The sequence below is a fragment of the Gouania willdenowi genome, chromosome 5, assembly GCF_900634775.1.
Source record: "Gouania willdenowi chromosome 5, fGouWil2.1, whole genome shotgun sequence".
Taxonomy (NCBI): domain Eukaryota; kingdom Metazoa; phylum Chordata; class Actinopteri; order Blenniiformes; family Gobiesocidae; genus Gouania; species Gouania willdenowi.
Genome location: NC_041048.1, coordinates 28,688,871 through 28,702,435, shown reverse-complemented (window position 1 = coordinate 28,702,435; position 13,565 = coordinate 28,688,871). Strand labels below are relative to the sequence as shown.

Below are 13,565 nucleotides of genomic sequence, written 5' to 3'. Positions count from 1 at the left end.
AGAATTGTCAGATTTCAGATAGTCATAGTAGAAAATATTCTGTGGATCTTTAAAATCAGTCAAAATGCTCAAAACGGCTAGCACAGAGGGGGTTAGAAAATCTGAAAATGGCTGGCACTGAATGAGTTAACAGTCTTTATAACCCATGGCTTATTATTGGGATAGGTTTTTTCAGGTATGACCGTGTTTTCAAAGTATGAGATCCAGCTGCTCACAACATCAGTTAAGTCGTCGATGTCCCTCGAGGAGTTCTTGAACATTTCCCAGTCTGGATGCAGTTGTGATCCGAGGAGCCCAAAGGTGGGAGGGGGATGGATTTGTATGCACCTTTAATGTTGCCATAACAGAGGTCGAGGGTTTTGTTGTGTCTGGTGGGGCATGTGATGTATTGATGGAAGTCTCAGCATGGTTTTCAGGGTACAGTGGTTCATGTCACAGAGGATGATGTGAGAAGCATCAGGGGAAATTGATTACAGCTTCTGCATTACTTGAAGGATAAGCTCACATGTGTTACTTTCATTAGCCCTCGGGTGTATATACACAAGAGTCACAAATATCTGGGGAACATCAGCAGTACAGTTTCTCCTGGACAGTGACAGATTTACACCAACGCTGATTAATATATAAACACACATTTCCGCCAGATGACTTGCCTGTTCCAGCTGTATAGGAGCACCAAATCCATCCATAACCAGGTGTCTCTCTGTATCCCTGTCAGACAACCAGGTCTCAGTGAAGGCTTTGATGCAGGCATCCCGGATGTCGTGGCTGTAGCGAGCTTGAGCTTGGAGCTCATCGGTTTTATTCCACAGGGACTGGATGTTAGAGAGCATTATCGATGGTAGAGGGATTCGAGAAAGTCATTGATTTTTCAGCCTCAGATGAGCGCCGCTTCTTCTGCCTCGTTTCCTTGTCCTACGAGCTCGGTCGCTGGGAAGTCCTCAGGAGGTGGGCGTCTGGAACCTGTCTAAGCGCACCGGTTGGAGGTTGGCTGGAGGGTCATGGGTGTTCCACTGTAAAAGCTGTTCTCTTCCATACTGGATTCGAGATTAGGAGACAGGAGGTATGTCCGAGGGACCAGGCTAGGTGGAACACTAGCCATGTCAGAAATTCGCCTTAAAAATCCATAAATGCTCTTTAAAAATAGAGTACCTTGTTGGGTCCAACCTCACAGAAAGGTACTAGCCTCACCTGGTGCGTAAGGGAGTTCAAAGTCTTGTTGATGGGCAACTAGATGCCTAGAAGTTGCTGTTAACATTTAGCTGAGCGGTTTGTTTTTAGCATTTAGGTTTTGCCCTTGCCAGCTTCCGTACGGGGTTGAAGTCACAAGAGGACGGCTTGCTGCTTGCAATGTGGCTCTGATCTTGTGTACGAGGTAAACCGATTCACATGAGCGCTTTCAGTTTTTAACTGATCACACCAACACACTATAAAACAGGACGTGTCAAAAGCTTGAAGGTAAGCTACATACTCAAGTCTGCTGCACTCATGTCTGCTATTGGTCGCTGCATGAGCATGCGCCCTGATGCCCTAATTTATATGATATGATCCACTGCCACCCTGTCCATGGTGTACCCTTGCCTAGTGCCCATAGAAAGCTGGAGTGGGTCAGGAAATTGATGAAAGGGTGGACGATTTGCCTTGAACACAAAGTATTTTATTTTGAAAATATTCTGGATGTTTTATTTTGTGCACAAATTCTTGTCTAGTTGATGCGCTCTGCGTATGTGTTGCAGAGGGCGCTGGAGCCGTAATGATTTGTAGATGGTGGAAATTCACTCAGCCACCTAGGCTCAGCACGCCTGCCTTTTTCAAAATGCTTCTTCCTAGTTGGAATTCTGTTTGTGCTTTTTCACCTTGAAATTGCACTCCTATTACCCGCCGATTTTTTTTAATTACACAGTCCATAATTTTTTTAATTATGCATCCAGTGGAAATAGGGGGTGAGGCTTCTATATACCTGCCCAGGGGTAGGAATTAGTTAAAGAAGTTGTAATAGACCTCCATAAGACAAAGAACTAATCGTAGAGGAACGCCTTCTCCACATGTGATACCAACTTTTTGCTTTGGGCTGGGGAACCGGAGGGATAACGGGGTTAATGAGATACATTTCTCTGAAGGAAATATACAAAAAGTTTATAGATACATCGTACTCTTATGCATGTGACTGCCTGGACTACCAAATTAATGTCATAGACAACCTCATTAATGAGGGAAGTGAAGTGACTGAGGCTCTTAAAAAGCCAAAATCAAAGAAAATCAAAAAAATGGTGAGTGATGAACCTGAGGACTCTGACCTGGAGTCGTTAAGCATACTGCGGATATGTAATTGAGAAGAAGTTGAATATCTCCATGGGCTCCAGTCCCTGGTGGATACAGTTAAAGAAAAACACAGAAACAATGAAAAGCGTCACAGATTCTTTGGAGGCTCTGTGGGGACGGGTGGAGGCCAAAGCTGCAACCCTGTTGAGAAGAAACACAGTGCTTTGGCACAAATACAATGACATGGATGTCTATCTGAGATCATGGAATCTCTGAGTGGCTTGGATACCTAAGTAGATAATTAGAATATTAAGAAAATCATCATTGACCTACATGGCTAGATCTCCCTCGACATTGTGAACTAGTTGGCTCTTACGGTGGATGTCATGCTCTGGTAACGAGCGCTTCAGTCACTTCATCATAGTATGTTTTCTGTCTCAATCTCATCGGGATAAGATCTTGAGGAATTCCAGAACCTCCTACTTCCTCAAGAAGAAGAGAATAAAGATCCTACACAGCAAATCCAGCATGCCCAAATTAACACTGTCAGATTTGATTTCAACACTTTTAAAGTGTCTATATGGGTGCACCCCAAAGAGTGTTAATTTAACTCTTTTTGGAGAGTTGGTACCTTAACTCTAATTAAGTGTCAAATACTAAATCTGTCTGGAGTTAATAATTTAACACTAACTCAGTGTTAGAGTCTAAATATTAACTCTCCAAGAGTTTTTTTCTTTTAACTACATAAGGGTTATTTGTAAATAATACTAAAAAAAGGTATACATTTTGTTTTTAACTTTTAGAATTTCCTTGGGAAATAAATATTCAAGAGGCAATGATTTTCTGAAATACATTTATTTCAAAACATGCATCATAATTAGAAAACAATTTCTAAAACATGTAACAATGTGGAACAATGTACATGCTCTCACTTTCATTAGAATATTGTTTATCTGTCATATGTGAGCTGGTAAAAGCAAATAACAGCATTTTCATTGTTATTATTTTTTCAATACATTATGCATGGAAGTGTTGATCAGGATAAGTACACCCTCTGTGAAGAGTTGAGACTGAAAGCTGAATTTCTCCATAACTGAAAGAAATTAGGAGAATTAAAATGTCATTAACTATTAAAACCACCAATTCAAGTTGTTCACTTACAGGTAATTAGTCTATACCAATTTAAATAGCACATAAATACAAACACTCTTGAAGAAACAGGAGGAAATGGAAGCATTCATCACTTTGTGGAACTTTAATGTACTTCTGCACTCCCCCATATTCCACCTTTGCATCTCCTGCGTGGAGATTAAAAAATAGAACCATTATGAACCAGAAGTTGTGTAAGCCCAAGCATTTTACAAGAAGACAATTGTAGATATTATCGTCCATCTTTAAAGGCAATTTTATATTCAAAAGTAAGTAAATAACATTTATTTATAGTGTTTTTCGCAGATAAAAATCACAAAGTGCTTAACAAATACAGAGAACAGAAGTTGTTTGTTAAAATTGTGCTCTCTTAATGAACGCACACAGACAATAGTTAGTGCCGAATTAAAAACAAAACCTCACCCCTTTTTATTTTTACCTAAACCGTGTGCACAAAGATCTGAAGGGGTCTAAATGTTAACGTAGAACCCAATCAGAACATCTGTCTTCAAGTCGTGGCATAACTGTATGTCAACCTTTCACGATCTGAAAATTACTTTAGGTGTACAGTAGTCCCTCGCTGTTTCACTGATTTTTTTACAGTGCAATTTTGGATGCATTTTTTTTTACAGTGTTTGAACGCGCATTGTGTTCTGTGTCCTGATTGGCTAATGCTGCGTTCACCCACCAGCGACACATCCAACTCTGTAAGTTTCACTGTCTGCTGTAGTGAGGAGCTGTGCTACTTTTTCTCCTCTCATAAACCACCAGTGAAAAAAGCCGGTGTGATTAGCGGCTAATGCTATGCTAGCTCAGTGCTACAGAGAGAACTTTTACCTGCTTTTACCACCTCCGCGCTGATTCTCCTCCAGACCTAATCCTTCCTAGTCCGGTCATGATTATAAACGCCGTGTCATACAGCTCCAGGTGGTCACACACAGCTTCTACTCTATGGTTGAATGGGTGAACAGACCAGTGTCCGTGTTGATGGCCTGACGTCATCGTCAAAAAAGACTCTGAATTCAGCATCAATGTCTGATCACTAACAGTGTGACTCTGAAGTGCTGTATGTTTGAAAACAGGTTTATGTTTTAAAATCTACAAAGTTTTGAACTGTGAGAGTGTTTAAACAAGAGAGAAATGTGGTTTTACGGCCTTAAAATATGTATAAAAATATAAAAAAAATAAAGCTGACTATTTCGCCTGTTGCGGGTTATTTTTAGAACGTAACCCCCGCGATAAATGAGGGACTACTGTATTTAAATTAGCCAAAAATGTGAACGTTCACCTGCACTTTTTTTTAAAACTATAGTTTTCCCCGCAAACAATGAACTTCGGTGTGCTAAACCAGATATCACCAAGCAATGTGGCTAATGCCTGTCACACAGGTTGGTCTCAGCCCAAAATAATAATGACAAATAAAAACATCTCAAATTAAAATGACTTACCAAGCGTGGAAAGCATTGTTCTGAATGTTCGCTTCAGTCGCTTCGGTGAGAACCTGTGATGCTGGGGGCGGAGTCAGTGAATTTCCACTCTGCTTTTGTACAAAGTCTGCCAACACCAAAAATTCCTGTGTAGAGAACCTGACACAAGAAGCCAAGGAGGTAGAGAAAGTGAGGAAGGAGGGGAAGTTTAAACTCCAAGCCCCTCTTTGATTCTCACTCTATTTCTAAAGGACCCAACGAAGGAAGCTTGTACGTAGAGTATCTCGATTCACTACCAGCAATACCATACATTAGCAATTTATTGGATCCCCTGGCGATACGATTCACCCCGTTCCCGATTCAATATGATTTGATATTGATTTGATGGCGATTCAATTCTACACAATGTGATACAACACGATTTGGTGTGATACGTTACAACTTATTAAATACAAAATAAGAAGCTGCAATTCAGTATAGTACGAGAGGCAGATGATTAATTCTTTGTTCCAATTCTCATAACCAGCATATTTAACAAAAAGTACACATTTTGCAACACAAAAAACAGACATTTTCATTCTTTTCAGAGTGTTGGGATTTAGAAAAAGACAACAACAACAATCACTCTTGATGAGTAGCTTAAATTGACACTTTAAATAGTGCAATGTTCATATTCCTGTCTAAACTAAACTAAACTAAGAGTTAAAATATGAATAATACAATAAATTATAACCTTTCACAATTACGGTAGGTCTTTCACAACTGTTTGTGCAAAAAATAAAATAAAATAAAAAATAAATAAAAATGCAAACTAATATTTGGTAGTCGGAACTGCTGTAAACAGTCCCCTCTCACTGAGTGTCTGACTCTTACTGAGTCATTCAATGTAAATAACACAAAAAATAAATAAATAAAAACAAAATACTATTTTGAAAACAGATCTGTCTGTAAACGCCACTTTCACTGCTCTCAATATCACCACTTGTTCAGAGGGAACACTTGTTGCAGGGATGGACAAGTAGCTCCTGGACAATTTTGAAAGCAGTGGAAGATCCACTTGTTATTTCCACCACTGCAACACATTACCATTAAGAGCTAAACTATCCCCCCACCTGTATTTGGCTATTTCCTCCTTAGGTCTCTCCCTCATGGTCTTCTTTGGTGCTCTAGGACTTAGGAAACCTCCCATTATCTGGTCCAAGGCTGACTTCTTCTTGGAAAACTCTGGATCATCTTTTAGGGTTGATACAACAAAGACAAGACAAAAGAAGAAACATGAGTAACAATATGTCTACAATACACATATTGCCAAATCAACGCACTGTTGTAGTGTAAGGGTGCAACGATTAGTCGACATTGTTGACAAAAATTGATAACAGAATTAGTCACCGACAAATATATTTGTCGACAATCGTCGGTTACGGCATCACCGTCTTCTTCAAGCTGTGGATGCAGCTGGACATTGTTTTTTCACGAGGAGTGGCTCATCCCATCGTCTATATATCTGTGCTCAGAGTTGTTTGCATGTTATGAATGTGATTAGAGGGAGATATATTGTCAAAAACATTCCCACTGGTCGAGAGCTCAGCGCTGTCGACGCCGCTCACGCACGTAGCTCTGCTCATCACAGTCTACCTGTGTTGCTGCTCGTCACAGTCTACCTGAAGCTGTGACGAGCAGTGATGCATCATGCACCGCTACTTGGCTAAGACTAGACACACACCCAATAAAGTGAATCAGTCTACATCCCTCCATCAGATCCACCCAAAGTTCCCACAAACAATGTGACATATGAACAGATGAACTTGCAGCAACACCGATCAACTGGAAACAGGACAAAAGCTAACTAAACTAAGCTAACAGACTGAGCTAAGAGTTAATGCTAACCACCTAATGAAAGGAAGAAACTAGTAAAATGTCCACATCTTACATTAAACCACAAAGAGCCACAGATTTATTAATGGTCAGATTTAACACTGTTATGGAAGGATAAAAGCTAACATGTCACACGTCATGTGAAATACATTTTGGCATCAAAGTATCCTCGCTATTCATCCGTCCAGGCTTGTGAAAAGCAATATTTTTAATTATATTTCACGTGTTCACAAACAAAGCTGGTCCCAATAGACAGTAATGTAACTATTGTGATTATCACACCAGAATATCCCATTAGTACTGCTCTCAGTATATTAATAATTAAATCATCCAGTCTGATCTAGTTTAATTATAGTAAATCAGTGAAATATTTATCAACCATAACTTTATGTAATTCATTATCAGATATAAAATAAACTAGATTCAGCAGCGGTGGCTCAGATCTGATTGTCTTACGTATAAGCCCATGAGTACTATCTGCTGTCATCATACTTGAAGTTGTCTGATTTGTCACATCGGACAACTCAAAGGTCTTGATAATACGCTTTAATTTCTTCCTTGACTGATTATTGGGATCCAGATGATTCCTGTCCAACTCACCTACAGTAAAATTTAAATCATCTCCACTTGTGAATAAGTCTGTTAAAGCAAAGGCTGCCGGTGCTAAAAGAAAAAAAAAAAAAAGCACCATTCACTGGGGTTAACAGGAGCATAAAAATTCAACACAGTAAAAGTAGATTTTTTCACTTTCAGTAATATCCCTTCTAGAACTTCCTTAACCTCAGAGGACAACAGCAGAAAGGGTTATGATAAGAGAATTGCTGCTCCTGCACTCACTGTGCTCTTGTGACTGAAGACAATGGAGCAGATTCAATAAAGGTTAGGGGTATTAAAACGTGTGTAAACGTCATTCCACGCGCTAATAAGGAGTACAAGGGAATCGGGACTGCACGTCTTCAACTCGCCAGAATGCGCCCTCAATTCATTTAGCACGTTTCTCTCTGATGAATATGTAAAGTAGTCGGATCTCTTAAGGGGTGCAAAAAAATAGGAGGACGACATGCAAATAAATGAATGCAGAGGGCACTATGCAATTCATCAAATCTGGAACTGTTTGCGATGATTTTTTTTAGCACCGGAAAATAGTACGACTGACATGCAGGTGCATGCAAAGTATGTATAGTCTGGTGCTGCTGTGGTGGAGAGAGAATGCTCTGCGAGCTAAGGTCGCAATGCTATAGTGATGTTTAGAACATCAATCTTTGATGTCGCATTGATGGAAGGAGCATCAGGCCAGAATTAGCTGATCAGATGTTCACATATGAGAGTGTGGTAACACAGCGCTATTTGGAGCTCAGATCTGCTGGAGGATGGTCAGTAGATCATCTTTCAATGGTGCAGACTGTGTTGCTGTATTAACTCAGACCAATGGTAGATCAATAGGACGGTTTCTGTCCAAATCTGCCTATTTTTTATGGACTGATCAGAGCAAAGTTACAGGACCTGACAGAGCAGCCACATTAAATTAGGGAGAAAAATGTCATTAGGTTTTTTTTTTTTTTTTTTAAATGTTTTTATTTGTTTATTCAGTTTTATACATTGTAAAATACTTGTGCAACAGACAGAGAAAAGTCCATCTGTCTTCAATTGAACTTCTTTAAATGTCATTGTGTGCTTCTGTGCACTCATGTTTCCACATTGAACGAGCAAAATGCTCATTTAAATAGGGCACTCTCCACTACTTCTGCACGTGCCCTAATAATTGTTGCAAGATCTTAGTGAATCTGCCCCAATGTGTCCATCCCACTCCACATTATCAATGTTGGGTTTCCTGAGCAAAAGCAATGTCAATGTTCTTTGTTTTTAAAGGCAATAATCTATCTTTTTAAACATTTCTTGCTTCATTAAAGATGAAATTCTAAAACTACTCATCAAAAACAAATGCGACAAAAAAAGAAGTAAAAAAGTAAGGAACACATTTTAATCTGTTGAGACTTTCTTTCATTCCTCATTGAGTTGTGCTCTGATAGACCTCTATCAGACTCTATTCTTGCCAACCCCCCATGATTTCCAATCTGCTGACACAACCAACGTATAATGCAATTTGGGCATAAATCCTCGACATTTACTTCCTTTTTCCCTTTCATTGACTGTAGAAACCTCCATATCTGCTCCAGGCTGTAGCCATTTTTCTTTTGACCTTCTGTACTCACTGCCCGATGTAGATAACTAATCATTGTTATCAAAGCAGATCGGCTTTTCCCAGTGCCACCATTTTTTGGGGTCTTGAACGCTTCCCTTCTTTTCTGTTTTTTTTTAATTTGCTTTTAGAACTTTAAAACATTTTTTCGTCTTCATATATTAAACAGAAATCTCTATCTCCTCCTGCTCAACATCACAGTCATCTGACTGACCATACTGGTCTAACTGGATTCTGTGGGCGCTTCTGCAGAGCTGCTGGGAGTCTCTTTGCCTGATTCCTGGGCCCCTGCCCCACCTGCATTCCGGGCCGCTGTCCAGGAGCCCCTGGACTGCTCCTACTTCTGCTAGGAGCAGGATTCAAAAGTGGGACAACTCGAACATGAGTACTCCTCAGCACTACTATTCTCTCAATAACTTTATCAATGGAGTCCAAAAACAAAACCACCGCGTTCATGCAGGTTGCTGCTTTCACGGCACCATTCCCAATCACCTTTCCTACTGCCAAACCCGCACTTAACCCGCATCTACGGGGACCTTGATGCCATGTCTCCGGGAAAAGACGTTCAAACCTACGAGAACTGATACCCTGGCACCCTGCCAAACACCGACTGCTGCCGCACATAAACCCTGTGAATCCCACAGTGCTTACACTAGTTGTGACAAACAGTAGGAAACTGTGAAAAAACCTCCCGTGAGAAAAATACTAAAAAACTAAAAGTTTCCGGGAAAAAACTTCATTCACTCACCAACAAACTCTCCTCTCAGCAGATGCTGAGAAATCACAGTTCCTCACAAGTCATTATAAAGTGTTCTTTGAGCTTTCACCCTACATTTCTTCTTTCAACACAGACCTGATGACAGAGATGATGGATATGTCCAGTGACCTGGTAGGCTCAGGCATTCCCTTCCTGAACTACAAAATGTATGCTGAGCGCATTTTCTTCCCTGGCCACCGGGAGTCTCCCCTCAGGCGGGACCTTGATGTCCAGGAGTGTCGTCGCAGTACAGTAGAACAGGGTCTAGTGCAGCTGTCCAACCTGCTCAACAGCAAACTATTTCTTACCACGGTAGTTTCCATCACCACTAACATCAGGTTCACAATAAAGCTTTACAAATAAAATGTTTACTCTCACTAACTGTCTATCTACCTCTTAGTTCATCCACACACTGGAGAGCCAGCGAACCTTTTCACCGCGAGACCGGGCCTATGTTGCCTCCCTGCTGACAGTGTCACTTCATGGCAAATTGGAATATTTTACAGACATCCTCAAGACTCTCCTAAATGACCTGGTAGATCAGTATGTGGCTAAGAACCCGAAACTGATGCTAAGGAGGTGAGTAAAGAATGAAAAATGGGACTCATTAAGTCTAGTTACTGAAAAATCTTGTGTATTAATTCAGCTCTGTCCGGCTGTTTGTCTTTAGGACTGAGACAGTTGTTGAGAAGCTGCTAACCAACTGGATGTCCATCTGCCTCTATGCATTTCTCAGGGTCAGATAAAAAGTCGCAAAGAACATTTAAAGCTCCACAATGAAATACAGAAACTCCTGTTTAAGTGTGATGTTTCCTTTTCTGTTTTTGATCAGGACTCAGCTGGGGAATCTCTGTACATGCTGTTTAAAGCCATAAAACACCAGGTAGACAAAGGACCAGTAGATGCTGTCACAGGCAAGGCTAAGTACACCCTTAATGACAACCGACTGCTGCGGGAGGATGTAGAGTACAAGACCCTGGTGAATTTCACTGCCTGGACTTCACTGCCTAAAATGTTCTCATATTCATATAGAGCATCATATACTCTCTCATCTATTATCTTCCGGTAGACACTGAACGTGTTGGTGCAGGATGGGGTGGTTATTGAGACCCAGCTGCAGCCCTCTAAAGTGCTGGACTGTGACACCATTACACAGGTGAAAGAGAAACTGCTGGATCAAGTTCATAAAGGCACCTCTTTCTCCCACCGGCCCCACGCAGAGTCACTGGACCTAGGTCAGATTACAAACATGCCACACGTACACCCATACTATATTACACATGTGACAATCAGAGCATCTCAATGTTACCTGCGGTAACTTGGTCATAAGTATACGTGTTAAGATCAGAATACATTTGTGACCTCAGGGTGTACTTTGTTTTCTCTCTGATATTCCATGATGACAGGCTGGATTGAGTAGTATTTGAAGGATGTTCTGAATTGTTACCACAGACACAATGGAAAACTGTAATCTCAGGGTTCTCACCAGGAATTTTTCACAGCATAGGGGGGTGTGGCGCGAGCGTTGCCAGCGCGGAAAATTTTGAAATTTATAACTCTTTGAGAGCCAAAATTAGTGAAGTAAAGCTTTGTTACTGCCTTACTTTTAGGGGTGTGCCATCTCACGATTGGATTTTGATTCAGGGTGCTACGATTCGATTAATAAACAATTACTATGATGTTAACGATTATCACAATTTTTTATGCATCTTTTTTCTTTTCCTCACTTTGTGGCTATTTCATACTTTTAAACAAGGTATAAAAGTGTCGGTATCCATTCAATAAAGTAACTAAACAAATGTATCATTATATCTTCATTTATATAAAATCACCAAATCCAACAGTAATCATATTACAACACCAATACATATATTTAGAAATAACTAAAAAATTACTTTGTTCAGCTAATTCAATCTGACACACAATCGTATTCAGTAAAAATAAAGACTTCCAAACAAAACTTAAATGAGCATCATAAATCCCCCAAGAAACTAAGCATTTTTTTGTGCACAATCAAAGCAGCTTTAAAAACATATAAAACCTACAATATCAGCTCTCATAACACTTGTGGAATTTGGTTTTTAAATGAAAGGTGAATGGATAAAAAACACAATGAATTATTAATGCCAGGGACTGTATGTGCTGAGACAAATGTGCAGCTACTCATCATTGTTGCTGTCTTCATTTTGAAACAATCCTGTAAGAAGACTCAACTCAACTTTATTTATATAGCGCAAATTACAAAGTCATCTCAGCATGCTTAACAAAATATATGGTCCATAGTAAGAAAGAAAGAACCCAACAAGACTCACATGAACAAGCATTTAGCGACAGTGGGAAGAAAAAACTCCCTCTTTTTATGGGAAGAAATCTCCAGCGGAACCAGGTTCAGAGGTGGTTCAATGGTTGGGTTAGTAGACAGAAGGGCGAACAGAATGGGATAGAAGGATAGGCCATCAAATGTCCTAGACTAGTTGAGCTGTGAACCAATGATCAGTCCATCATAGTGTCCCAGGCAAGTTGAGCCGTGAACCAATGATCAGTCCATCTGAGTTTCTCAGACGAGTTGAGCTGCGAACCATTGATCAGTCCATCTGAGTGTCTCAGACTAGTTGAGCCACAAACCATCGCTCAGGAACCGCCAGCACCAACATCAAAACACCTGAAACAGAACAAAGAGTGGAGGGCAAGGAGAAGGCACAGACTGCTGGAAAAACATGATACACTATGATACACTCGTTCCTAGTGGTTAGGTTAATATTAATTTTAAACGTCTAACGGCCATCCACCATGCTCTGAGTATGCAGCCATTACAGACGAAATTGTGTTTTGTAATGGGCGCACGCAGTGATCTCAGCGATCACTACAGTAGGGACACTTGCCTGCATTAAATTATCACAACTATACGATGTACGCTTTAGTAAATGAGTAGGTTATGATTGTAATGGTCTCTCGCAATTGTCCGAGATGTTAACCCTTTACGTGTAATGGCCTGTGATTGTGACCAAACAGCGGGACCATGTCCGTTTTAGGTTATTACTATACAATATATGCTTTAGTAAATAATTGGGTTTTGAGTTTATTTTTAAAGGTGGAGACAGTAGCGGCCTCCCGTACTAAGATTGGGAGCTGGTTCCAAAGGCAAGGAGCCTGGAAAGCTCTGCCTTCTGTTCTACTTCTGGACACTTTAGGAACTTCAAATAGACCAGCAGACTGAGAGCGGAGTGTTCTGCCCTGACAAAAGGGCACTAACAGGTCTCTAAGATATAAAGGAGCTTGATCATGTAGAGCTTTGTAGGTTAACAGGAGGATTTTAAACTCTATTCTACATTTTACAGGAAGCCAATGAAGGGAAGCCAATACTGGAGAAATACTGTATGCTCTCTCCTGTTTTTACCCGTTAGTATTCTGGCTACAGCAGTGTGAATTAACTGGAGACTTTTTGGTGAGTTACTAGGACACCCTGACAGTAGGGAGTTACAATAATCCAAGTTAGATGTAACAAATGCATGGATTAGTTTTTCAGCATCACTCTGGGCGAGGGTTCAACAGAGCTGTGGCTTTTAGTTAGCCTGGCAATAGTGCTGAATTGAAACCGAGGATCATTCTTGTTTTCCTCTATTAAAGTTGAGTAATTGGAAGTTCTAGCTTTGTGAAGAGCTTTTTTATAAGCTAGCAAACTCTTTCTCCTGGCTATATGAACTTCTACCATGTTTGAGGAGAGCCACTTCCTTTCCAGTTTTTGTGATGCCAATTTTAAAAGACCCATTTCAGAATTATCCCAGGAAGCAACCCTTTTATGACATAACATCTTCTTTTTAATCATATATATTGTCAAGTGATCAATATCTAGACCATATATTAGAACAAGGTCCAGGGCATGATTAAGATAATG

The 13,565-nt window shown here is 40.3% G+C and overlaps 1 protein-coding gene across 6 annotated transcripts in view; it reads left to right on the top strand.

Annotated features, from left to right (window-relative positions):
• The window catches only part of plxnb1b (plexin b1b), a 231,255-nt gene that overhangs the window by 197,930 nt on the left and 19,760 nt on the right, over positions 1–13,565 (top strand). For 5 of the 6 annotated variants that reach the window (XM_028445814.1, XM_028445815.1, XM_028445813.1 and 2 more), the window contains 5 exons: positions 9,765–9,982; positions 10,071–10,249; positions 10,341–10,407; positions 10,503–10,649; positions 10,740–10,905. In XM_028445814.1, the coding sequence (XP_028301615.1) occupies positions 9,765–9,982; positions 10,071–10,249; positions 10,341–10,407; positions 10,503–10,649; positions 10,740–10,905 (777 nt within the window). Of the gene's footprint in view, positions 1–9,764; positions 9,983–10,070; positions 10,250–10,340; positions 10,408–10,502; positions 10,650–10,739; positions 12,926–13,008; positions 13,116–13,565 lie in introns of all 6 variants that reach the window. The other variant, XR_003674034.1, reaches the window with a different exon arrangement.